Source organism: Artemia franciscana, chromosome 2, assembly GCF_032884065.1.
Source record: "Artemia franciscana chromosome 2, ASM3288406v1, whole genome shotgun sequence".
NCBI lineage: Eukaryota > Metazoa > Arthropoda > Branchiopoda > Anostraca > Artemiidae > Artemia > Artemia franciscana.
The window spans coordinates 53,912,229-53,936,952 of NC_088864.1; the positions used below are offsets into that span (position 1 = coordinate 53,912,229).

The 24,724-nt window shown below is 34.0% G+C and overlaps 1 protein-coding gene across 10 annotated transcripts in view; it reads left to right on the top strand.

Moving 5' to 3' along the window:
* Window positions 1–24,724, top strand: part of LOC136043700 (NADP-dependent malic enzyme-like) — a 170,588-nt gene that overhangs the window by 76,618 nt on the left and 69,246 nt on the right. For 6 of the 10 annotated variants that reach the window (XM_065728601.1, XM_065728592.1, XM_065728635.1 and 3 more), the window contains exons 6-8: window positions 2,244–2,555; window positions 13,692–13,833; window positions 21,189–21,275. In XM_065728601.1, coding sequence (XP_065584673.1) covers window positions 2,244–2,555; window positions 13,692–13,833; window positions 21,189–21,275 — 541 coding nt within the window. Of the gene's footprint in view, window positions 1–2,243; window positions 2,556–12,274; window positions 12,414–13,691; window positions 13,834–21,188; window positions 21,276–24,724 lie in introns of all 10 variants that reach the window. The other 4 variants (XM_065728622.1, XM_065728660.1, XM_065728649.1 and 1 more) reach the window with 1 other exon arrangement.

Here is a 24,724-nt window from a genome sequence, read left to right on the forward strand (position 1 = left end):
TGAAAAGTTTTGCTAAAACTGCAAAATTATTTATATTTTTGCAAGCACGAATTACGATTAAGAATTCTAAACATATTTATGAATATGTTGTAAAACCGTTAAGATATGCTCTTGATTTTAATCGATTTCTCTCCGAAAAACCCTCCCTTGAAATTAGTTATTAAAAGTCTTTGGGGCTCGAAGAAGTGAAGCTGTATTGTCTGCTTGTGGCTTTAAACCCGTCTATTCCCTGCAAAACAAATCTCAAAGTTATTTCAATATAATTTTTCATATTGTCTTCTGGAATCTTGAACATAGTTATTTAAAATCTTCTCCGCTTTGAAAGAGTGAAATTTTTAAGCCTACTCGCAAAATAGTTTTCATTAAGAGGTTTTGTTATATAACAGTTTTCAGAGCTGAAGATTAGCAATTGGCTGAGACTTACGGACATGGGGTAATTATATTGGTAGAATATTTTCAACAGATACAGGCTCTATTGTCAAACAGTTCTTGGTAACGAAGTGTAGTAAGGAGCGACCCGGCTCAATAGTAACTGAAACTCTAAAAAATGGAATTTTGATACCAGTAGTTACATCAAAAGAATCGCATTTTAATGGTGATTTGAAATATATGAATTTCATCAAGTTTAGTCTTACCTATCAAAAGTTACGAGCCTGAGAAGATTTGCCTTATTTTAGAAAATAGGGGGGGGGGAACACCCCCTAAAAGTTAAAGAATCTTAACGAAAATCACACCATCGGATTCAGTGTATCATAGAACACTACTGTAGAAGTTTAAAGCTCCTATCTACAAAAGTGTTGAATTTTGTAATTTCTTTTCCATAAGACAGATCACGGATGCGTGTTTATTTAATTTTTTTTCTCCCCAGGGGTGATCGTATCTACCCAGTTGTCCTAGAATATCGCAAGAGGGCTCATTATAACGGAAACTAAAAGTTATAGTGCCCTTTTTAAGTTACCAAAAAGATTTGAAATTAAGAATCCCGTGCACATTTTTTCTCCAAAGTCACCGGATCAAAATTTTGAGATAGCCATTGTGTTTAACGTTGTCGAAAACCTAATAACTATGTCTTTGTTGACGACTTAATCTCCCTCAGTCCCCGGGGGAGGGGCTGCAAGCTACAAACTTTGACCATTGTTTACATAATAATGGTTATTATGAAGTGTACAGACGTTTTCAGGGGGAATTTTTCGCGTTGGGGTTGGGGTGGGTTAGGTGGAGGAGGTTACGTGGGAGGATCGTTCCATGGAGGAATTTATCATGAGGGAAGAGAATTTCCATTAAGGGGGCGCAGGATTTTCTAGCATTATTTAAAAAAAAAACAATGAGAAAATAAATAATTCTTTTTTTCAACTGGAAGTAATGAGCAGCATTAAAACTTAAAACGAACACAAAATATTATTTATATAATGTGGTTCGTCTCCTCGACAATACCTTGCTCTTTACGCTAAAGTATTTTTAGTAATTTCAACTATTTATTCTACGGCCTTTGTGATTCAGGGGTCATTCTTAAAGGTTTGGTACAAATTTCAAGCTTTAGTGTAAAGAGCTAAGTGTTGACGAGGGGGCGAATCCACTCATATACGTAATAAAATACACAAATATAGAAGTTTATTACGTAAGTTAATTCGTAAGGTACGTGTGTTCATTACTAACAAAAACGTTTGTAAAAAAAGAAAAAAATCTAGTTGCATTTTTAAGTTTCCAAAAATTGGGGGGCAACTAGGCCTCCTCCCCCACCCCTTTTTTTAGTAAAATCGTCCGATCAAAACTATGAGAAAGCCATTTAGCAAAAAAAAATTAATATGCAAATTTCGTTTTATTTTTTCATCTGCGCTGAGCCAAAATCAAAACATGCCTTAATTCAAAAACGTTCAGAAGTTAAATAAAAAAAATAAGTCTTTTTAACTGCAAGTAAGGAGCGACATTAAAACTTAAAACGAACAGAAATTATTTCATATATGAAAGGGATTGTCCCTTCCTCTACGCCTCGCTTTTTACGCTAAAGTTAGACTCTTTGTCACAGTTCAACTTTTTAAAACAATAAAAAACTTTAGCGTAAAGAGCGAGGCGTTGAGGAAGGGACACCCCTTTCCAATACGGGATAATTTCTGTTTGTTTTTTCCTTACTGGCAGTTAAAAAAACATTTAATACCTGATAAGGATTAAATTACGTCTATAAAGAATATAGTGGTTTCTTCTAAGGGATCTAGGAATATAATAATATATTTTATTATTTGTAGGAACTATTAGACGATCCACTGTATATCGGTCTTCGCCAAAAGCGAGTGACCGGTCCAGCCTATGATGAATTCATCGACGAATTCATGCAGGCAGTTGTACATCGCTATGGACAGAATACTCTCATCCAGTTTGAAGACTTCGGCAATCATAATGCGTTCAGGTTCTTGGAACAGTATAGGAATCACTATTGCACGTTCAATGATGACATCCAAGGAACTGCTTCGGTTGCTGTTGCTGGTTTGTTGGCAGCATTGCGAGTGACCAAGACCAAGCTGTCGGAACACACTTTTCTATTCCAAGGCGCAGGAGAGGTGAGTTTTTATTGTACTTTTGAAAAATAAGAGTGTTCTATTTCTAGGGAAAACTCAAAGATGCTTCACTTAGAAAACATACCAATCCTTGTTCTAATACCCCTAGGCAAGGCCGTATCCAAGGGGAGGAGGGGTTAGGGGAATCCCCGCCAAAATGTTTGTTCGACTCTTTAAAACGTAGCACAATTACATATAAGCAAATTTTGATGTGTTTTTAAATCTTGGTGTAATCCTCCCCCTCCGAACAGAAATTCTGGATACGGCACTGCCCTAGCCTCAATCACTTATGCATTTTTCAAGAAAAAATCAGAGTCAAAATGAAAAATAGGAAGATATATTCCCAACTGAGATTAGACAGCCATGATAGTTCAAGTGATCAATTGTGGCTTTGAAACGTTGGTCCTTCGAAAGGTTCTTGAATATGTGTTCGGTGTTTTTCTGAAGAATTTTCTAAGGATAGGCACTTGTTTGACACACCGTGCTCCAAACAGTGTGCTGTTTGGCTCAATCCCACTTATGGCTCAATCCCACTTTCTTGCGCTATAGTGTAACAAAGATTAAGACGCGTTGGCCATGCATTACGGATGAAGGATGATAGATGAAGGACAATAGGAAGAAGGATGATAAATTGGCTTTCCCATCTGGGACTGAACGTAAAGCCGGTCGTCCCTGAATGCGGTGGGAAAAGTTGAAATAAATGATTGACGAAAATTGGAAGTTTGCAGAAGTAGGTTAAGAGTGAAACTTTGGACAGATTGAGATAGAGGAGTAGCATGTCTAGCTTTGTTGGCCTCAGGTGACCTGGTGCTGCAGTGAGTAATTGTTAGTAGTATTCATAGTAGTAGTGGTAATAGTAGTACTTGAAATTGATGAAAAGAAGGATTCAGTGCGTACATATTAATTTGTTTCTGAAAAGCTTAATTCCGTAAGAGAGAGGAAGGGGTGTCAGATTAAAGAAACACAAAACGTACATTCTGTGAAAATATTGGTACTACGGAAAGGCTTGAAAAAATCTCGAGATTTCAAGAGGAGCCAGATTCAGGGCCGTGTTTCCCGCTCTTGGGATTTGTGATTGATTTATTCAACGATTTTTCTTATTCTTTAGTTGAAAATGTACATATAAAGAGGAAGCTCCCAAAACTATTCATTTCAGAACCTGGGGTTCTAGGGTTTGGTACCATCAGTAAAGGGTGCTCAGTGATGGAGTGGCTAATGATTCCATTGTGAATGTTAGAAATCTTGATGTTATTAATTTAAATAGCGGGTTCTTTTTCATGAAATCAAATAGCGAAATTAAAACCAAAGACGGACAGAAATTCATCGAAATATGAGAGGTGCTGCCGCCCTCAATTCTTTTGCTAAATTCAAACATAATGAAAAATATACAATTAAACATGTAGACCTACTCATTATAACAATTTGTTATGGCTAGATGCATTCATTTAGGTATCTGCTTTGAAATATAGGGTGTTCTTGAATCCTGGAAACGGCTAAATTTACTCTTCAGATTTTAAAAAAGAGAATGAGTAAACAGGGGCGGATGCAGAGTCACAGTTCGGAGAAGGTAAGGGCTGTACCAACAAAATTTAGGCTTCCCCATTGGTATTTTTCGTCCTCCATTTCTGTAATTGGTGCAACTTTTGACCTTCTGATGGAGGGGGAGTGGCGTTTGCCCCAAAAGCCACATCCCGAATCGGTTCATAAATAAAGCACCAGTAATTACCAATACATTACACATATTGCATTGTAACAACCTTTCCGTAGAGTGTAAAGTAAGGCTTAGGGAGGCTTACATAAGGTTGAGGCTTGGGGTTAAGCCTAAGTAAGAGGGAAAGCGAATAGAGTAGTAGGTCTTCTAACAGAACAGTCTAAAACCAAGACTTTAGGCGATTAAACTATATATTTTAAACTATATAGTAGAGAACAGTTTCTTTTTAAGACCACTTGAATTGAAAAGGGAATAGTTGTGGGAAAAATCAAGTCATGGCCCAATTGTAGAAAAAGCCAAGACAGATTGTCCAATTAGATGGGCATCAAGTCAAGTTTAATTTTACCCCTTTTGATTGCCGTTGTTACTGTTTTCCCAATTGATACCCCCCGTAGAAAAATACCCTCCTGGAAAATACCCCCCGTGGTAAATACTCTACCCTACAAAAGTGAAGCAAAGTTGAAGTGAAGGTTTTCCCCATTGATACCCCCCGTAGAAAAATATCCCACGGAAAATAACCTCCTGGAAAATACCCCCCCTCGGAAAATACCCTACCTTACAAAAGTGAAGCAAAGTTGAAGTGAAGGTTTTTCCAATTGATCTCGTACTCCCGTGGGGTCCACAAATGTCTACCTGGCTGTCTTGAAAATTAATACCACGCCAAAGTAACTAATCGTTTCTTTACAACTTTTGAGTTCTATATTTAATCATGAAATTAATCCTAGTAAAACATATAGAAATTTCATATTTATATTCAAATTATCAATGAATACAAATTGTGGAGGTGACATATCGAAGAAAAGGAGAGAACAGAGCCTGAATTTTCAAATTTATCCCCTTTCAGGGAATTTAATCAGCATAACTACTTTCCATACGAAGTATTTTGGGCACTTTGTGGCAAATAAAAACCTCCCCCACCCTCCAGAAAAGGTTCCCAGATACCATCTTGATAACTATAGTTTTTTTCTCCAAGACTTAATTTCAAAAATATAAATATCCTAGCCTAATAGAATCTAACATTATATTTTCAAAATTTTATTTCTTGAAATATTATTACTGCTTTTCTGGTGGAAGGCTTTCGAACACTGTTTGGTAAATAAAAGCTCCATCCAACCCCCTTCCCCCTTAAACAAAACTCCTGGAACCTATCTTGATAATTATTAGTTTCATCTCCAGGACTTAATTAAAAAGAAGTATTTTATTCAGATAGAAGCTAATATCATATTTCTTAAGTTTCATTTCTGTGGAATCTCCGTATTTTGTATTGGAGACAGAAATTAAGTCAAGCAAAATTAATTCCAATTCTCACTTTTCATTTCAACTCATTTAAAACTTTCTAAATCTATCTAAAGTAGAAGCTCCCAAGTCACATCCAACATAATCTATGAATGTCGACTTCGAGGTGTCAAATCGAAGAAAAGAAGAAAAAATGCCCTCGGAGAATTCCAGTTCACCCTAACTGAATGATTTTAAGTAGTCTAATTGCTTTTCAGAAGGAAGGCGGTAACTTTCGTCTCAAAAGTTATAATTTTTATCCCATAAAAATGGAAAAATCCGTAATTTATTAGGACTGGGGAACTCGTTGGGGATCTCTGACTGTCTAGAAAGGGCTTTTGAAAACAGAATCATTCAAAAGCCATTACAGATTACCAGGTATTGCATTGGATAAACAGACAGTCAAAATCAGTCAAGAATCACCAAAAAACATCAAGCAGAGAATTTGTCGCTTTGAAATGCTTTTTTTTAAGTGTGCTATAAAAAAGCGTGCTTAAAGTATGAAAAAACTGTGGATACTTTTGTTTATGGCCCAAATAATTTTGGGGCTTTAGAATTTCGTGAAAGTCGAAGGAAAAATAAATATTTATGAATTTTGCATCTATTCTTTGCAATAAAGTTGTTTTTTCGTTAAACATCATTGATTTGGAGAAATTTTTTTCTGAGGTCTGCAAAATTTCCAGTAGTTTTCATCTAAAAAAAAAAAGAAAATATTTTTTCCTTACCTACTAAGCACCACGAATAAAAATGAAAGCATGGCTTGAATCTAAAAATAAACTTCTTACGGAAAATTTAATGTTGGATTTATATAAAATAAAGGATCTCTTTAAACCTGAAATAAGAACTTTGCATCTTTTATATAGTACTAGGAAACAGTTTTGAAATGGTTACCCAGGAAATCCAAAATTTTTATTCTTTAGAAGTTTTCCTTATGAAATTTTTTGTTTTGATCGAATGCTAAAAAAATCTCATAAGCACATAAACTTTTTGCCTAAAAGAAGACTGAAGTAGTTTCTGCTCAGATTCAACTCAAAAGGAAGGATAGGGTGAGGGGGTCCGTAATTTTGCCATTTACATATGTCCTATAAATGGGGATGTCGGATCTGAACCAAATTCGTAGTAAAGTAAGAATCAGTGTCTTTAGTTGTACTGTCTAAGGATTCATATCTTATTTTACCTCTGATGAAAGTGAGGAGGGGGTGAGGGTAAGCAATGGTCATAAACTCTTTTGTGAGAATGCATGCCAGAAGGGGGGAATAGTGTAATAAATAAAGATTCATTAGAAACAATGAGTGCCCTAGACCGCTTAAAGTGTCGAGATGCAATCTGACCGATGTAGGGGAGGGGGGAGCTCTCAAATTCTGGTCATTATGAGATCTATCAGAACAGGTTGCCTGATCTCAGTTCAACTTTGTTGAAATCAAGAGCAAGGGCATTAGTTCTACCTTAGGAAGCTTTTACGTGGCCAGACTTATGTGGAAGGAAGGGATCCCGAAATCTTGTCATTAAAAATCTAAGAAACAGGTTGCTGGGTCTCAGCTAAACTTGAGGACTGGTACGACCTCGTCTTTAGGAGTCTGTGTCGCTTCCAACAGCTACAGGGGGGAAGGGGTTCCTAAATTGTCTTTCTAATTATATATGCCAGAATAAGTTGTTGATTCTCGAAAATTTTGGTAGAAAACAAGAACTAGTTCACTATTTGCAGTATTTCAGTTTCTGTTCCGATCCTACCACTGTGGGGAACGAGGGAATCGGCGCAAAAATTTTTGTCGCCGTGGCATCTACCATAATAGGTTCGTTGGATCTCACACACAAATAGGATGAGAGGTGACTAGTGTCTGTGTTGGGATACTAGTGGTGAGTGGGGTGGGGAGTTAGGACCTATCTGATGCTTGGGAGACAAAGAGGAACTAACATTTAAGTTATCATAAAATGGAAGATTCCGGATTTGGAAAGGAATATATATCTGCCAGTGTTCCTCCACAATTGTACTCTAATGACCCTCATTGCTACAACGCTTCATAATGCTTTGCTACCGAAAGTTTAGTTAGTTTTCTTCAAAGTTTCCTCTATTTCTTAGAGAAGTTGGTCAAGCGTTGTCAGATAGTTTGCCAAAGAAAAATCATTTTTGCCGAGTAAACTCACTCTACTCTTTGGCCGGACAAGCTCTAACGAGCGATGATACTTCTAAAAGAGAGAAAAAAGATTTGTGTCTTGCGAAAAGTTTTATAACGTTGACTTCTTTTTAAATTCAACGCTTATCATATAAAAGTTAATGAAATTGTACCCCTCCAATGGGTGTTTTTCGTATTCTTTATGTAAATATCAAAATGTAATGTTTTCTTTTATTGCTATTGAGACTCAGTATAAAAGCACCTGAAAAATAACTTTAATCTTCACCAAATTCCTAAATCGCCAATTGTCCTGTATATGGCATAAAGTACAGCAATTTTCAACTTGTTATAACACCACGTAATCAAAGCCCGTCATAGGGTGGGATTGTTGCTTGAGAAAGAAGAGTATGATAATTCGTTGGCATCCCAGTTCATCCAAGTTAATGCTCTTTTCATAGGTTTTGGAAGTTATTTCCATGGGGCATTTGACCAGTATCTGGGGGCTTTTCGTTCAATCCCCCCTTATTACCTGATCTAAGATTCTTTCCGCTTTTCAGGTTTGTCGGAATGATAATTTTTTTTCTAAATCTAAGTAATGAATTTCTTGGATAATCAGACAGGACTAATTTGCCCTCTTGATTTTGTGAAAGGAAAATACATATTATCAGCGCTTTTTCAAGATTTAAATTTTTTTAATTTGATTAAGATTTTATAGATGTTGTAGCCTACATTACCATAACTAGCCTAAAATTTGCTTTTGCTTTTTTACTTGGTTGTTTTTTAAAATTTGGTTGATTTTAAAGCATATCTAGTCTAAAATTTGAATTATCTTTTAATTTGATAAAAATTGATTCATTTGAGGCATATATTATCATTGCTAGCCTATAAAGTGAATTGATTTTTTAATTTTTGATTTAAATTTTAGTTTTCTAAAGCATATATTACAATGGCTAGCCTAAAATTTGGATTATTTTTAACTTAATAAAAATTTGATTTATTTTAAGGTAGGAATTATCATTGGTAGCCTAAAATTTTTAATTGAATGTAAATTTGAGTGATGCTAAAGCATATATTACCAGCACCAGTCAAAATTTGAATTACTTTTTAGTTTAGTAAAAATTTATCCATTTTATGGCAAATATTATCATTGCTAGCCTAAAATACGAATTGATTTTAATTTGATTTAAATTTGAGTTATGCTAAAGCATATATTACCAACGTTAACCTAAAATTCGAATTATTTTTTAATTTAATAAAAATTCATTTATTTTAGGGCAAAAATTATTATTGCTAGCCTAAAATATAAATTGTTTTTTTTTAATTTCATTTTAATTTGAATGATGCTAAAGTATACATTAACTGCGCTAGTCTGGAATTTGGATTATTTTAAGGCAAATATTATGATTGCTAGCCTAAAATAGGAATTCATTTTTTAATTTGATTTAAATTTGAGTTATACTAAAGCATATAATACCAGCGCTAGTCTAAAATTTGAATTAATTTTTCATTTAATAAAAATTTGATTTATTTTAAGGCAAACATTAGGCTATTATTGCTAGTCTAAAATGCGAATTTGTTTTTTCATTTGATTTCGATTTGAGTGATGTTAAAGCATGTATTACCATCACTAACCTAAAATATGAATTATTTAATTTGACAAAAATTTTTATTTATTTCAAGGCAAATACTATTATTGCTACATTAAAATGTGAATTAATTTTTTTAATTCAATAGGATTTTGAGTGATGAAAAAGAACATATTACCATCGCTAGCCTAAAATTTGAATTATTTTTTAGTTTAATTAACATTTGATTTATTTTAAGGCAAATATTATCATTGTTAGCCTAATGTTTGAATTTGCTTTTAATTAACTAAAATTTGATTAATTTTAAAGCATATATATTGCCTTCACTAGCGTAAAATATTGCCTTCACTAGCGTAAAATTTGAATTATTTTTTTTTTTTAATTCGATAAAAATTTGATTTATTTCATGGCAAATATTATCATTGCTAGCCCAAAATGTGAATTTATTTTTTTATTCGATTTAAATTTGTGTGATGCTGAAACATATATTACCATCACTAACCTAAAATTTGAATTATTTTTTAATTTGATCAAATTTTATTCATGGCAAATATTGTCATTGCTAGCCTAAACTGTCAATTGATTTTTAAATTTGAGCGATGTTAAAGCATAAACTATCATCACCCGCCTAAGGTTTGAATTTACTTTTAGTTATTTAAAATTTGATTGATTTTAAAGCATATATTGCCCTCCCTAGCGTAAAATCTGAATTCAATATTTTCTGTTTATTTTTTCTCGGTATTTATTTGCAGCTGAATAGATGTTGAAAATTTTATTAGAAACAACGCCGGAAGCGTGCTCCTTTTTTTTCTATGGATCGATGAATTTGTTATACGATTAGTTCAAAGCGAATTGTTTTCTTGAAAAAGTTCTTCGTCCTTTAAGAATTTTTATTGCTCAGAAATTTGAAAAGTTTTTGTGATCTATAACATGGTATTTTTTTTTTACTAGCGTTATTACTGTAAATATACCTAGTTTGGGACAATATTGCAACAATTTGGTTCGTCTTGCTTGTATTTGATTCTTGAATATGAGCTTTGTTTCTACTATGTATTTTATATGCGCTTTTGATTTTTTGTCTTCTATCTAGTATAGAATATAATTCTTTGAAGCAATATAACTTCCAATTAATATTCGACAAAATCAAATCCCTCACTCCCCACCAAAGAAAATAATGGTTACAGCCCTGCTTTTCTGGTGGTCTATTGAAAAGTTTATACCTAATTTGGTGTGTATTGGTGAAGAGTATTTAACTTAATGGGTAAATTACAAATTACTCTGTTTGACAAAATTAACGGGACTAAGACCTATTTTTACTAATTTTTTTTTCCTGAGCCGAACGATTCCAGCACAGCACATGGAATTAAAATGCCGAACTGTTCATATCGGTTCACTTAAGGCCTATTCTATAGAGGATCGATCATTCCTATTTATTCCTAGTCGTGCCTGCTTCCTCATCATTAAGCGACACCCTGAACGGTTTTAGAGGAGTGATGTTAAATAGTAACCAATATTGACCAAATAATAACCAGAAACAATAACCAATAGTTAGATAGGAGTCAATAGTAACCGCTTTTTTTCCAGCTGCTGATGCATTTTGACTTTTTTAACCTGATTCTATCACCGAAAATAACTAAAGTATCAACATAACAAAAGGAAAACACTCACAGTTTTTGAAGAGGGTTGAAAAAAATCAATAAAGCACAGGGCCACGGGGACACAATGGAGAAACTTTGTATAATAAAAAAAAATGAACGGATGGCTTTAAGATCTAACGATTTACTGAATGAAGCTAGAGGGAAAACTTGGAGCATTGCAAAAGAATTGCAAGAACGTGTAATAATACGCCATGGAATGCATGGATTTCACACTATTCTTGTTGGAAGACTGCAGATACTTAATGCAAGAAAATAACTGAATATTCTGGCTTCTTATCTTCCTAAGCTCGACACATGTTTTAGATTTGTGAAATGCAATATCCTTACTCTTCGACATGCTGAACTTTAAAAGTGAATCTAATTTTAAGCTTTTCCGGGATGCTTTTATGCTACTATTATCGAAACCCAAAATTACACCATCAAAAATAAATGGCGAATGAATCAAATCAACCAGACGAGGCTTACAAACTTTTGTCCATAGTATCTGTTTATTCTATAGAAGCAGAAGAGACTGTGGGTCAAGTGTCAAATGACCTTATCCAGACGAGGCTTATAAGCTGTGGGCAATACTATCTGTTTATTCTCTAGAAGCAGCAGAAATTGGGAAGCTGGTGTCAAATGAATTACCTCCACCAGAAAAGGCATATAAACTGTTGTCAATAGTATCCGTTTACTCTCTAGAAGCAGCAGAGATTGGGCAGCTGGTATCAAATGAATTACCTCAACCAGACGAGGCTTACAAACTGTTGTCTATAGTATCTGTTTATTCTCTAAAAGCAGAAGAGACTAGGAGCTGGTGTTTTGGTTTAAATTGGCACCATGTCTCAGTGCGTTATCTTTAACGTTTCTCTGGGATTCTATTATGCTTGTGTATTATACAGGGGCGAAGTTACAGTATCCTGATAGACTCGTGATCAGTCGCCTTTCCTCGGTAACGGTAAGCGATGGCATATCATGGCATTGGAGGATCTAAGATGAGGCTATATTAGTCTCAAAGACTCACAAACCTACTGAATTTAAAAATAGTTTTATTAATTTGACAGCAGGAATTGGAAAAGACTTACGTTTGAGTGCCCAAGTTTGCCAGAAATGCTCATAATTGGTAATATTCTCCTTTTGGCAGTTGAGCTCACGTTTTTAGCTAAAAAAAATAAAAGCCTAAATCTGGGCCAAAAAGAGATTATAAATTTGTTTGGTTAAATATATGCATGACACCTCTTCTATTTTGTAATTTGGCTTATTTTGATACGCTTGTTTTTGTAGTAATGTTGTTTTTAAACTGTTGAACGGCTCTTTTTTCTTTTATCAATATAAGTTAGTTTCCAATGCTGAAAGTAATTTGAAGCTTGTGCTGCTTTTCAATTTAGTGCAATTTTAGGCTTCTATTGGTATTGCAAATTTGGTAGTCATGGCAATGGAGGAGGAAGGTGTTTCTAAAGAAGTTGCCCTTGAGAAAATATGGATGGTAGATTCAAGGGGACTTTTAGTGAACAACCGACCAGAGGGTGGAGTGACTGGTAGGTTCCTAATAAGTATAACCGAAAATTACTGCTATATGTGTCCTTTCAGTATTTGGTAGCTTAGGACGTGAGTTGGAAACCATATATAAAGGAAAAAGCTCACAGGCTAAAATTGAAATCTGTCTGCAGGTATGGCTTAAAAAGAGTTATTTTTTAAACATGTACAGTATGTTTGGGACATATATACATCTTTTTCTTAATGTTAATGCTCATTTGAAAGTAAAGACTTTTGAAGGGGAGTCCAGTGTCGAGGAAATTAAAGTCACTTAAAACTAAGTTCATTCATTTCACATCAAAAGTATAAGCATTTTCTCTTAATTCACCAATTGTTAAAACTTCTTTGATAATAAGTTAAAGAAAAGTTTTAGCTTAAGTTAAACAGACACAAGTAAACTGACATAAAAAATATTGCTTTATATTAAAATATGTTGCTATATAAGTAGGCCTACTATGTGTTAGGTCAGTTTGAGTATCCCTGTAAAACTGATAGACCACTGGAAAAAAAACTTCATGCCTTGCGCATTTACTTGCGAAAAATCAATTTCAGTCTCAGTATTTTACAACATAATGTATTCATTAAAAAAGAAGAAGCTAAGATTGTGCTAGCCCCACCACAGCTGGTTAGCTCCCCATCTCCCCTGAAAAGTCATTTACTTCGGTCGTGGTGGAGTAAGGAAAGTTGTCTGCTTTAATTGTACGGCTACGAAAATAACATAGATCTGGATTAAGTTTTACTTGGAAATTTGTGATTATCTCTTCCTTGGGGAGGTTTTTGACCTATAGTTACCAGAAAGGACACCAGACTCGAAAGTAATGGAACCTAAGTTCTGCGTAGAGGGGTTTTATCCTTGTGTCATTCAATTTGTTTATTTTAATAAAACATAAGTCATATATTCTATGTAGCCCTGTTTAATCTTTCCTTTCGTGTTGGTATAATGGTTAATGGCTATGATGAAAGATAGCTATATGAAACTTCTTCCATAAAGTTTATTGGAACTGCTGAGTCAGCTGATTAATTTCCAGACTAGCTTTCAGTGAGCAGTTGAACGACCAAAATAATCGCTGAAAATCACCGAAATAATCTCCTTTGACGGATTTTTCTTTTTTTCTTACGTAGTCATCTGTCCAACTTTTTCTGTTTATGATCTTCTGTACGACTTCTTCCACAATGTTTATCATGTCTGCGGAACGATTTGATGACAGAGTGCTGTCAAATTTTGTCGATTTAACCTTCATACTGTATTCTCACAAATCTTAAGAACAATTTTTTGTCAGGCAAGTTTGAGTATCGCACTCTTGATTGTAAAGGCGATGCATGACCTGGATCAAGTACCTGAAAATGAAGGAAAATCCAAAATATGGCTTACTGATTCTAAAGGATTGATTGTAAGCAATAGACCGGAAGGGCGCATTGAAGGTATTTGTGTAGATACTGCTTAAGGGGTTAAGATTCAGTTTAACAATTTCTCGGTAGATTTGAATCTTTTTCAATTTGGAATAGAGTACTATCTATACCGTAGTATCTTTTAAATTTGGATCTTTCGAAGGAGTGTCTATGAAATTTGTGTCTTTATAGAAGTATGTTTGTAATTTGCGATAGTAGTTTGTTGGGACTTTGATTATTGGATCAAGCACGTGGAAATGAAGCACAATCTGAAATATGACTTGCTCATTCTTAATGATTGATTGTAAGCAGTAGATCGGAAGGGTATATTCAAGGTGTTTCTGTGGATTTACGTTCCCTATGCAATTTTTTAGTATATTATTTTTTGCTCTCCTAAGGTTTCAACATAGGAGGTCAGTTTTGATATCATTCCATAGCTGAGATTCAATTCTATCCATGTGCCTAATCACATATTTCAAATTTGGCGTATATGATTTTTAGACTGAAAAAACTAAAAAATTGTTAAAAAAAGGACAATTTTTTTTTTTTTTTTAGTAAAATAACATCCTTCCCAAGAAATAACCTATGTAATATCATAATTTTGGCTTGATGAATGGATAGATCTGAGACTATTGAATCCAATGATGCTAGTATATCGTCTTTTCGATTCAAATTATGACTGCATGCTTATCACAAAATTGCCCGATTCAGAGGGAATATATACCTTAGGGGGTAAGATTCAATATAGAAATTTCTGGGTACATTTGAATCTTATTATATTTGAAACTGAGTATTGTTTATACAGTATATATGTAGAAGTATCTGAGATTTACGGTAGTAGTTTGTTTGAACTTTGATTATTTAATCTGTGGATATGTCTTACAATTTTTGTTTTTATATTATTAAGATATTAGAAGGATAATAAAGTCGCTGTGACTTTGTTGAAATGGGCCTGGTATATGTTGTTTAACAGTATTTATTACTCTAAAACCAATTCGAGTATTAATCTACAATAGAGTAGAGACAGCGTTTTTTGGCGAGCTCTTTTGCGCTTTTCTTCCATGCCGCCAGTAAAGGTTTCCTAAGATGTTTGAAACAACCAAAACTGGTTATTCCGGTTGTGTTATCTAAAGCGTATGATTATTGCCATTGTTGCCAGAATTCTCGTTAGATTTGTAGTGGCTGTCAAACAGCTAGCTTATTGCAATGTCTTTTCTGTTTTTATGAAACAGTTCACGGTAGCGAACTATAAGTAAGGAGCGATGCAACTCAATAGTAACCGAAACTCTAAGAAATAGAGTCTTAATAACAATAGATAATTAAAAGAATTAAATTTTGATGCATATTCAAAATATTTAAAATTCATGAAGTTTAACCCATCAAAAGTTACGAGCCCAAAAGCTTTGCCGAATTTTTGAAAAAGGGAGAAACACCCCCGAAGTATCAAGTAATCTCAATGAAAATCACACCATCAAATTCACCATATCAGAGAACCCTACTATAGAAGTTTCAAGCTCCTAAATACAAATATTAAGAGTTTAGCATTTTTTAGCGAGAAGAAAGATCACGGATGCATGTTTATTATTTTTATTTGTTGTTTGATTTCCGCTGGGGTGATGGTATCGAACCAGTGATCCTAGAGGATCGGGTGAGGGCTTATTTGATCAGAAATGAAAAGTTCTAGTACCCTTTTTAAGTGACCAAAAATTTTAAGGGTAGTTAACCAACGCCCCCTTTCCCCCAAAAGTCACTTGATAAAAATTTTAAATAACCATTTTGTTCAGCAAAGTCGAAAGATCTAATAAATATGTTTTTGAAGATAACTTGACCCCCCAAAGTCCCCAGGGAAAGGGCTTTTTAATCAAACAATCATTGTGATTTTAACTGCTTTTTAGGTATCCATATTATTTCTTATTTTTGTCAAAATGCAAAAAAAAAGAAAAAATTGATTCCCCCCTAAATTATGAAAAATACCTAATTTTTGTATATTCATTAGAAAAACTGAAATCCCCACCACACACCCTATACTAAATTGTTCGTAATTTCAGAAGGGGGGGGGGTCGAAAATTATTCGTTCATAATAAAACCTCCAATATTAAATTCAAAATTTCAAAAAACCTCTCAAATAGGTTTCAAGTTCCAAAATACCAACATGCAAAATTTTTGTGTTTTGCATCACAGATAGGAGGATCCTTTCCCAGGATAGGAAGCACCCCAACAAAACTAACCTCAGCCCTTTCCCCATCTATCCTCCCTCCAAACAGTGTGGACTGTTGTTGCCCCCAAGCCACGTCTCCTGGAGAAGCTTGACCAGTTCCTCCCACCTCCTTAAAAAAAAAAAAAAAAAAAAAAAAAAAAAAAAAAAAAAAAAAAAATATCGGACAATATAGGTTCAATGACTTTTTTCTGTAATGTATACCAAAAAAACGGACAGAAATTGTTCAGCTATAGTCTGTATTTTATACATCTTGTCACACAAAAACATCCTGCGAAGAATTTCACAAACTTTGATTATGGTCTCGTTTAAATCATGAAAATGTCCCATACATCCATTGGTTTTCGGAATAAATGTGCTTATCACCAGGAGCGAATCTCCAGCATTTTTATTGGAGAGTCGTAAGAAGAGTCCATATTTGGAAATTCAAAGCGCATGGATTATAATAATTTTTTCTCCACATTATTGGGGATGGGGGTAACTGCCCCCCTGCCCCCTCCCTTTAAACGATGCCCCTGCTTATTTCATTATATTCCTGGAAAATCACCCATCCCTTTAAGAATCACCTGTTTAAAATACCTGCTTTCAGGTATTATTTTAAGCTCTGTGGTTGAATTTTTTTTATTGCAAAATTCACATAAGAAAGTACCAGTAAAATTCAGACACGAAAATTCCTCAATAACTCAACGTCTCAGGCCGGGCTCAGACAATCATCATACTAAATAAAGAATAAAAAAAAAAGCCAACTGTAATGGTCGATGGCCCAGATGGGCGTAGATAGGTTGTAAAAACCCGGAAAAGTTATCTTTTTATTAGCCAGAATTTCCCTTACCTTTTTTGCTAATTTTATGTGATTTGCATCTGTTACAGTTTTGAGGAATTTTCCCCTAAAAAAGCTCCTGTACAAATGCTTGCTGCTTATCATTTTCTGAGTTACTAGCTATGTGATTGACACTTACGTTTTTGATTACATTTTGACATTCTTTGCCTAAGAAATCAAAAATCTCAATTTGGATCATTTGGTACTTTGCCTAGAATACTTATTTTGGGTTGGCCTCAACCTAATAATAAAAGCAGTTTTATGACTTGGCTAGCAGTTCCTGAACCATTTTAGGGTTCAAACAGAATGCAAAAATAGACAGACCATGTAAATGTTTTTGTTTTCTTGCTGTTTTCGTACCTCTTGCTCTTTATTCTCAAGAAATATGATGCATGACCGATTCTACAGGACAGGATCTTGTTAATTAAGTTTGTAAATGTCTTCCCATTTCCTTAATTAACAAGTTGTTTAAATGTTTCATTACCTTGTTTTCAGTCTCTGAAGAATAATACCGAGTTGTAGGTTAGAAATTTTGTAGAAATATATTCATTGAGTCTATTTCTACGACCCAAGCATTTGTAATTTTTGCCAACAGTGCTTTGTTAGTAAACAAAAACACTATACTTGACAAAAAAAAATTCGTTGACCAAGGGCGTGTTCCAGAACTCTATTATCATTAATCACTTTTAACTATTTGTTACTATCTTCATCCTAAAATAGTAGACAAAAACAAATTTGCCCACTAAAATGTTTATAATAGATAAAAAGGGATAGCATTTTACTACATCGTGCACTTAGAGTACTAAAAATCGTTTATAATTGTCTATTATCTGTTGTTTTAGAACAGAATATTAGAAAATAATTAATTATCAGAAAAATTAAGCAAAGAGAAAACTGGTTTTAATTTCGACAAAGCAGTAAACAAAAAATAAAATATAAAAAGAAAACTACACTTTAACTAAAAAAATAAAAATATTCCGAATATTTCGGCCCCACGTCCGGGAGCCTTTCTCAACGAAAAAAAAAATTACAAACCACATTTTTTTTTTTTTTTTTATTTAAGACATAACACACACACAAAAAAACACGACAACTAAAACACAACTAAAAAAATATATAAACAGTAAATAAATAAGAACAACTCACATTATAAACAAAAACTCCCAGCAATGATGAAATAACTTTAGACAAGACCAAAGCAAATGTTTATAATGAAACCATGGGTTCCTTTGATTTCCCGTTTTCTCTTTGCTAAATTTTTCTGATAATTAATTATTTTCTAATATTCTGTCCTAAAACAACAGATAACACACAATTATAAACGATTTGTATTATTCTAAGTGCAAAATCTAGGAATTGTCTAGCAATTATTAAAGATCCTATTTTACTCACTTCTGGGAACCCATTTTTCAAAGTCACTCTCTGGGCTTAGTTCGCTCAAGCACTGAATCATTCTTGTGGAAATCCTAAGTGGATAACTATTTCAAGACGGAGGTCTGACTCTAAAAATAAAGCCTTATTTGTGTTTTAATTCCCTTTTGGACTTAGTATTTTAAATTTGATTTATTTTTAGTTTTCAAGTGTGAAGCTAGGACTAGGATTGTTGAAGAATCCTGTGATGAAAAAATCATCTAGTATAGGTATTGTAAAAAGTGATAAAAGAGTACGCATTTCGTAATTATGTTTTAGTTATTCGTATTTCTGGAGAAAGGGGATAGAAGCCTTTAACCCCCCCCCCCCCGGCTATGCTATAGTCAGCCATATGTTTCCCTTGATTAAAAGAAACTCTACAAGGGTAGAAATAAAGTAAAGGAAATGAAAAGAAAAGGAAAACCTTAAAAATCTTGTTCCATTAGAAAAACTAAATAAAAAGCAAGTTTTTCAACTGAAAGTAAAGAACAACATTAAAACTCAAAATGAACAGAAGCTATTCAGTATATGAGGGGCACTGCCTCCTTCTGAATAATTCACTCTTTATGCAAAAGTTTCTTAGTACTTTAAACAGCTTCTCATTTTAATTTAAACGGCCCTTGTGTTTCAGGAGTTTTTTTGAAAGAATTTGGAATAAAAGTGAAACTTTTAGCGTAAATAGCAAAGTGCTCAGAAGAGGGAGATCCATTCATATGCGGAACAACTTCTGTTCGTTTAAGATTTAAAGGTTTCACCTTACTTTCATTTGAAAAAACCTTTTTTAAAATTTAATGTTTGATTGTTTCTTAAATAATTTCGGGGATTTGCCCTCCCCCCTCCATGGAGTCCCTCTTAATGAAAATATCCTTCCTTGAAAGTTCTTCCTGCGTACAATCCCTCCCCCTGGATAATCCCATCCTCGCTGAAAATTTACCCGAAAAATTTCCCGTGGACAATTGTGCCTGGAAAATTCTCCATAGCCTATTTTCATTAAAAAAAAACTTGTTTTTATTTAGTTTCGTATTGCTTTCCGAATTATGCCGGATTTCCCCCCTCTGTGGAAATTCTCCGTCCCCATCAAAATTTTGTCCCACGGAGACCTCCCCACCCTCACGAAAAAATTTCCCAGAAAATTCTAATCCAGGTGACAATTTTTCTTCGGACAATTCCTCCGGGAACATCTGTACATGTAAAATTTAGTCGCTAAAGAGAAGATAAGGCAAGTAAAAAGAATTTCAATAGGGATTCTGGCAAATTCCCTCCCTGTGAAATTTCCCCTGGGAAGCTCTACACCGGAAACTTCCTTACCAGCGGAAAATTTTCCAGTGGTAAATATCCCCCACCCAGAAATTCTCTCACCCCCCCCCCCCTCCCCGAAAAATGTCTGTTTACTTCCCGATAACTAATACTGGTGGGCGAATTTCCTAACTTAAAGCTTTTTCTCCAGGGGATTTGGGGGATCATATTATCCCCGAAGGATAGTTATTGGAGCTTTCAGCTATGCTGAACAAAATGACTTTCAAAATTTTGATCGCATAAATTTGGAGAAAAAGGGAGTGGGGGGGGATTGTGGCACTTCAATTTTTGGCCGCTTAAAAATGGCATTATAACTTCTTTTTTCTCCGTTCGAATGAGCCATCTCCCGAACTTCTAGGACCATTGGTTTGATACAATCACCCATGGGAGAAGAAACATCAACAACAAACAAACACGCATCCGTGATCTTTCTTCTGGCAAAAAGTACAAAATTACGCATGTTCGCAGATGGGAGCGTGAAACCTATACAGAAGAGTTCTCTTATATGCTGAATCTGATGGTTTAATTTTCATTAAGATTTCTTGACTTTTGGGGTTGTTTCCTTCCTTTTCGAAAGTCGCGCAAGTTTTATCAGGCTCTAAGCTTTTGATGGGTAACATGAAACTTACTGAATTATATATGTACAATATCAACGTAAAAAGCCAATGCTTTTGACGTATCTATTCTTATCAAAACTCTGTTCTTAGAGTTTAGGTCACTAGTGGGCCGAGTTGCTCCTTACTTATAGTTCTTCACCATGTACACTAAAAACAAAGCAAGTAAGAATAGTGTTTTCTTTTTAAAAATGTTCTGCGGAAACTCAACTTGCCAAGCACTCTTCAATATTTCCTTTCTCAAGTTAAATTTAGTTGAAACTTCATGCTTGTCCATCGTTTTGTTTAGTGAAGAGAAAAATGATCCGTAAAGCACAAATAAAAAGCTGAGAAACGAAAAGAAAAATAGTCAAATAGAAGCTGGAAAAGCCCCTACGTCAACAAAAAACAGGCTTAACACACGGTGACATGCAAATACGGGAATTTTACAAATTCTGTTTTTGGCAATGCTGTACGGTTGACAACACTGTACATTAGGGATATTTTTGGAGTATTTCTAAAATAAAATGTATGAAAAATTAGAGCATAATTAGAATAAAGTCCCTTATCTATAATCTTACCAACTGTGCATGGCTGCCACTGTGCATTTTCGAAGTGTCCGTATTTACATGGCATTCCGTATATAATAGTATAGTATAGAATGTATAAAAAAATCTATTTTATCAAAAAGTCCCAAATAATTTTTAAATCATTGCCTAAGAAAAAAGAAAACAACAAACAAATCGGTCCCAGTGCGATATCCCTTCAATTTAAGAACCACCTTCTTAGACAATAGCGCACGCCTTGAGTTTATCTGTCACTAGTGGCCATCCCGCCCCCTCCCAAGAAATACTTTCGGGAGTAGTATGTTGCGGCGACGGGGCATTCTACTGATTTGCTTGGAAAATGGCATCGAAGATGATCAATAGAGTTCATAAGAAGAAATGACACCTTTTGTGTATCTTATTAATTTTTCATTTCCTATTTGAATTTGATAGCATATGCAATTGTTTTTACTATATAAGAAATTGCAATACAACTGTTTATCATTTAGGTCACAAGAAAGATTTTGCTAAAGATCATGCACCAATGAAAAACCTTGGAGATATTGTGAAGCAAGTGAAACCATCCGTACTTATTGGTGAGTTTATTTTTCTAGTAAAAACTTAAAATGTTTTATAAAGAGTAAAAGCTTTATTTAGTTATTTGTTTTTGAGCCTTTATTTTAGCTGCGGATTAAGCAAAGTTTAATATAGCTAATGAAACAAAATTTCGCGTTTTATTATACAGGGGTATAATTAGTCTTATTGTACAGGGGTATTATACAGGGTAATGAAACAAAATTTCGCGTCTTATTATACAGGGGTATAATTAGTCTTATTGTACAGGGGTATTATACAGGGTAATGAAACAAAATTTCGCGTCTTATTATACAGGGGTATAATTAGTCTTATTGTACAGGGGTATTATACAGGGTAATGAAACAAAATTTCGCGTCTTATTATACAGGGATATAATTAGTCTTATTGTACAGGGGTATTATACAGGGTAATGAAACAAAATTTCGCGTCTTATTATACAGGGGTATAATTAGTCTTATTGTACATGGGTATTATACAGGGTAATGAAACAAATTTCGCGTCTTATAATACAGGGGTATAATTAGTCTCATTGTACAGGGGTATTATACAGGGTAATGAAACAAAATTTCGTGTCTCATTATACAGGGGTATAATTAGTCTTATTGTACAGGGGTATTATACAGGGTAATGAAACAAAAATTTCGCGTCTTACTATACAGGGTGCGGCACAAATAACGCCTTTTTATTAAGCAGAACAAATATTAAAGCTTTTTGATAACCTTCTAAAATGAATGCACTGCCACCGGTAGGCTAGTACAGTATGTTACAAATTTAATATAAAGCCTATTTGTTTAATAATGTTCAAAACATATAAAATAAAATCAAGTTCAGAAAAAAGTTTTATTATATGTTTTTACGTATTAATGTTTTTATTATATAGTTTTATCTATTTATATGCACAGACAATGGGACAGCGAAGAATAGTGTATATTCGCAAGTTTTACGTAGTGAAAACATATATATATATATATATATATATATATATATATATATATATATATATATATATATATATATATATATATATATATATATATATATATATATATATATATATATATATATATATATATATATTATATATTCACAGGTTGACACAGGGACACAACTACAATGGCGCGTAACTAATATGGCACGTAACGACTTACGCGCGCGGGGGGCTTGGGGGGTGCGAAGCGCCACCCAGCTAGTGCTGAATAAAATGGCTATCTCAGAATTTTGATCCGGTGACTTTGGGAAAAAATTAGCGTGAGAGGGGCCTAGATACCCTCCAATTTTTTGGTCACTTTAAATGCGCACTAGAACTTTTAATTCCCGTTAGAATGAACCCTCAAAGAACATTCTAGGACCATTGGATTGATACGGTCACCCCTGAGGGGAAAAACAACAAACAAATAAACACTTAGGGGGGGTTTCACACTATTTTCTAAAATAAGACAAATTTTCTCAGGCTCGTAACTTTTGATAGGTAAATCTAAATTTAATGAAGTAAGTCTAAATTATTTATTTAAATTCAGCATTAAAATGCGATTCTTTTGATGTAACTATTGTTATAAAAATTCCGTCTTTTAGAGTTTCGGCTACTATTGAGCCGGGTCGCTTCCTACTACAGTTCGTTACCACGAACTTATGAATGAATTACGTAGACGTAAAGCTCCTAAATTATTACTTATATCAGGGGATTCGTTCTCTCGTCAGTGCCTTGCTCTTTACGCTAAAGTATTGTTAGTAATTTCAAAAGAGCTATTTATTCTAATGAAACGGTTTTAGTGATTCAAGGGTCATTTTTAAAGAATTGGAACAAAATTCGAATTACTGTTAAAGAATCAGATCTAATCGAGCTTGGTGTTTCAAGAAATACCACCTGATGAATGAATTACTAAGACATGAATCTCCTAAATTATTACGTATATGGGGGGGGGGGGTTGAGCCCCTCGTGAATACCTTACTCTTTACGCTAAGGTGTTTTTAGTACTTTCAAAAGAACTATTTATTATAATTTTATGGTGTTTGGGATTCAGGTGTCATTCTTAAAAAATTGGAACAAAATGTTAATAAGTGTAGAAGAATCAGATCGCATCGAGTTTGGCGATTCAAGAATACAACCTGATTAATGAATAACCAAGACGTAAAGCTCCTAAACTTTCTTGGTGGCTTCGATCTTACACATTAGGTCAGGATGAAGGGAGGGGCTGGGTAGGTAGATTCCATCTTCTTGTAATCCATCAGAGTTAAACCGAAAGCATTAAGTCATTTCAAAAATAATCTAGGGTATCTGCTTGAAGAGACAGGGAAGACCGTACGTGGTAATTTTGCCTTGAAATTGTGTTGTCTGCGATTGGACTTCACTCGAAATTGTATTTGCCATTTTCTCAGTGTTAGAAAACCTATAGTTTTTGGCCTGGAGATATTCTATTATCAGTTTTATGCTCCGAACAATTGTGTGTTCTATGTAGTTTTAACGCTAAGCATGTCTTTGTGCTTGTATTTGTAAATACGAGGTTTTAAATTTCTCGATGAAAACAGCGTGTTTTCTCATACGACCAATTGCCTTTTCGGCAATTAATTTTTACATTTTATATAATATTGAACGGTAAGGAATTTGAAAAAACTGCAATTCTTGTTTATTTGAAATTCTTATTTTTAAAATATTCTGTTTTATCTTATCAGTGGACATGTTTTGACAAAATGTTTTTATGCAGTTATTATTTTCGATTTTGCCTAGATTCTTTTGACCCTTATATTTGGAAATTTGGAAATTTAAGCTTTGTTTTGGTTTATTTATTATCTTTTTTTGGACAATATTCCCCCTTTGGTGTACATATTTTATCCTTCATGACAAATCAGTGTTAAGGCTTGGGCGTTTCACCATTTAAATCAACCTAAATAGATTAAAAAAGAACAAAAAAAAATAAAGCAGAAAATATTGTACAAGAAAATAAAAAGATTCACAGAAAAAAAAGAAAAAACAGAAAAAAAAGACTGTACAAGAAAAAAAATTCGCGGTCTTATTGCACATACAGCCTAAAATGGCTTTATTACAGCATCGGACTTGTCGATCTGACGGGTCAGTATAGAATGGGTAAGTTCATTCGACGTTTAGATAATTAAGTTTTACTATACTGAAGTCTTATTCACCTTTTTTTTTATTAACGCTCCTTGTCTTTGTCATCATCCCAGTATTATTTACAGCCGTTACCGAAGTTTTCTTTTTCTCTATTCCCAAGAAGGTTTTAATTTTCTTTTTCCTCCAACAAAATGGCAGTTCTATTTAAGAAGATTGCTGAATATGACAGTTTTATACCTTGCGAGACCTGTCGGTTTATTTTGGTCTTTTGTTGGAAGATTCAACTTACGTTATGAATGCATCATCACTGCGTTAGGTTGAATGAAAAGAGGCACTTCTGCTTCGAAATACTGGAAATATACTAGTGGAAAACCAAGCTAT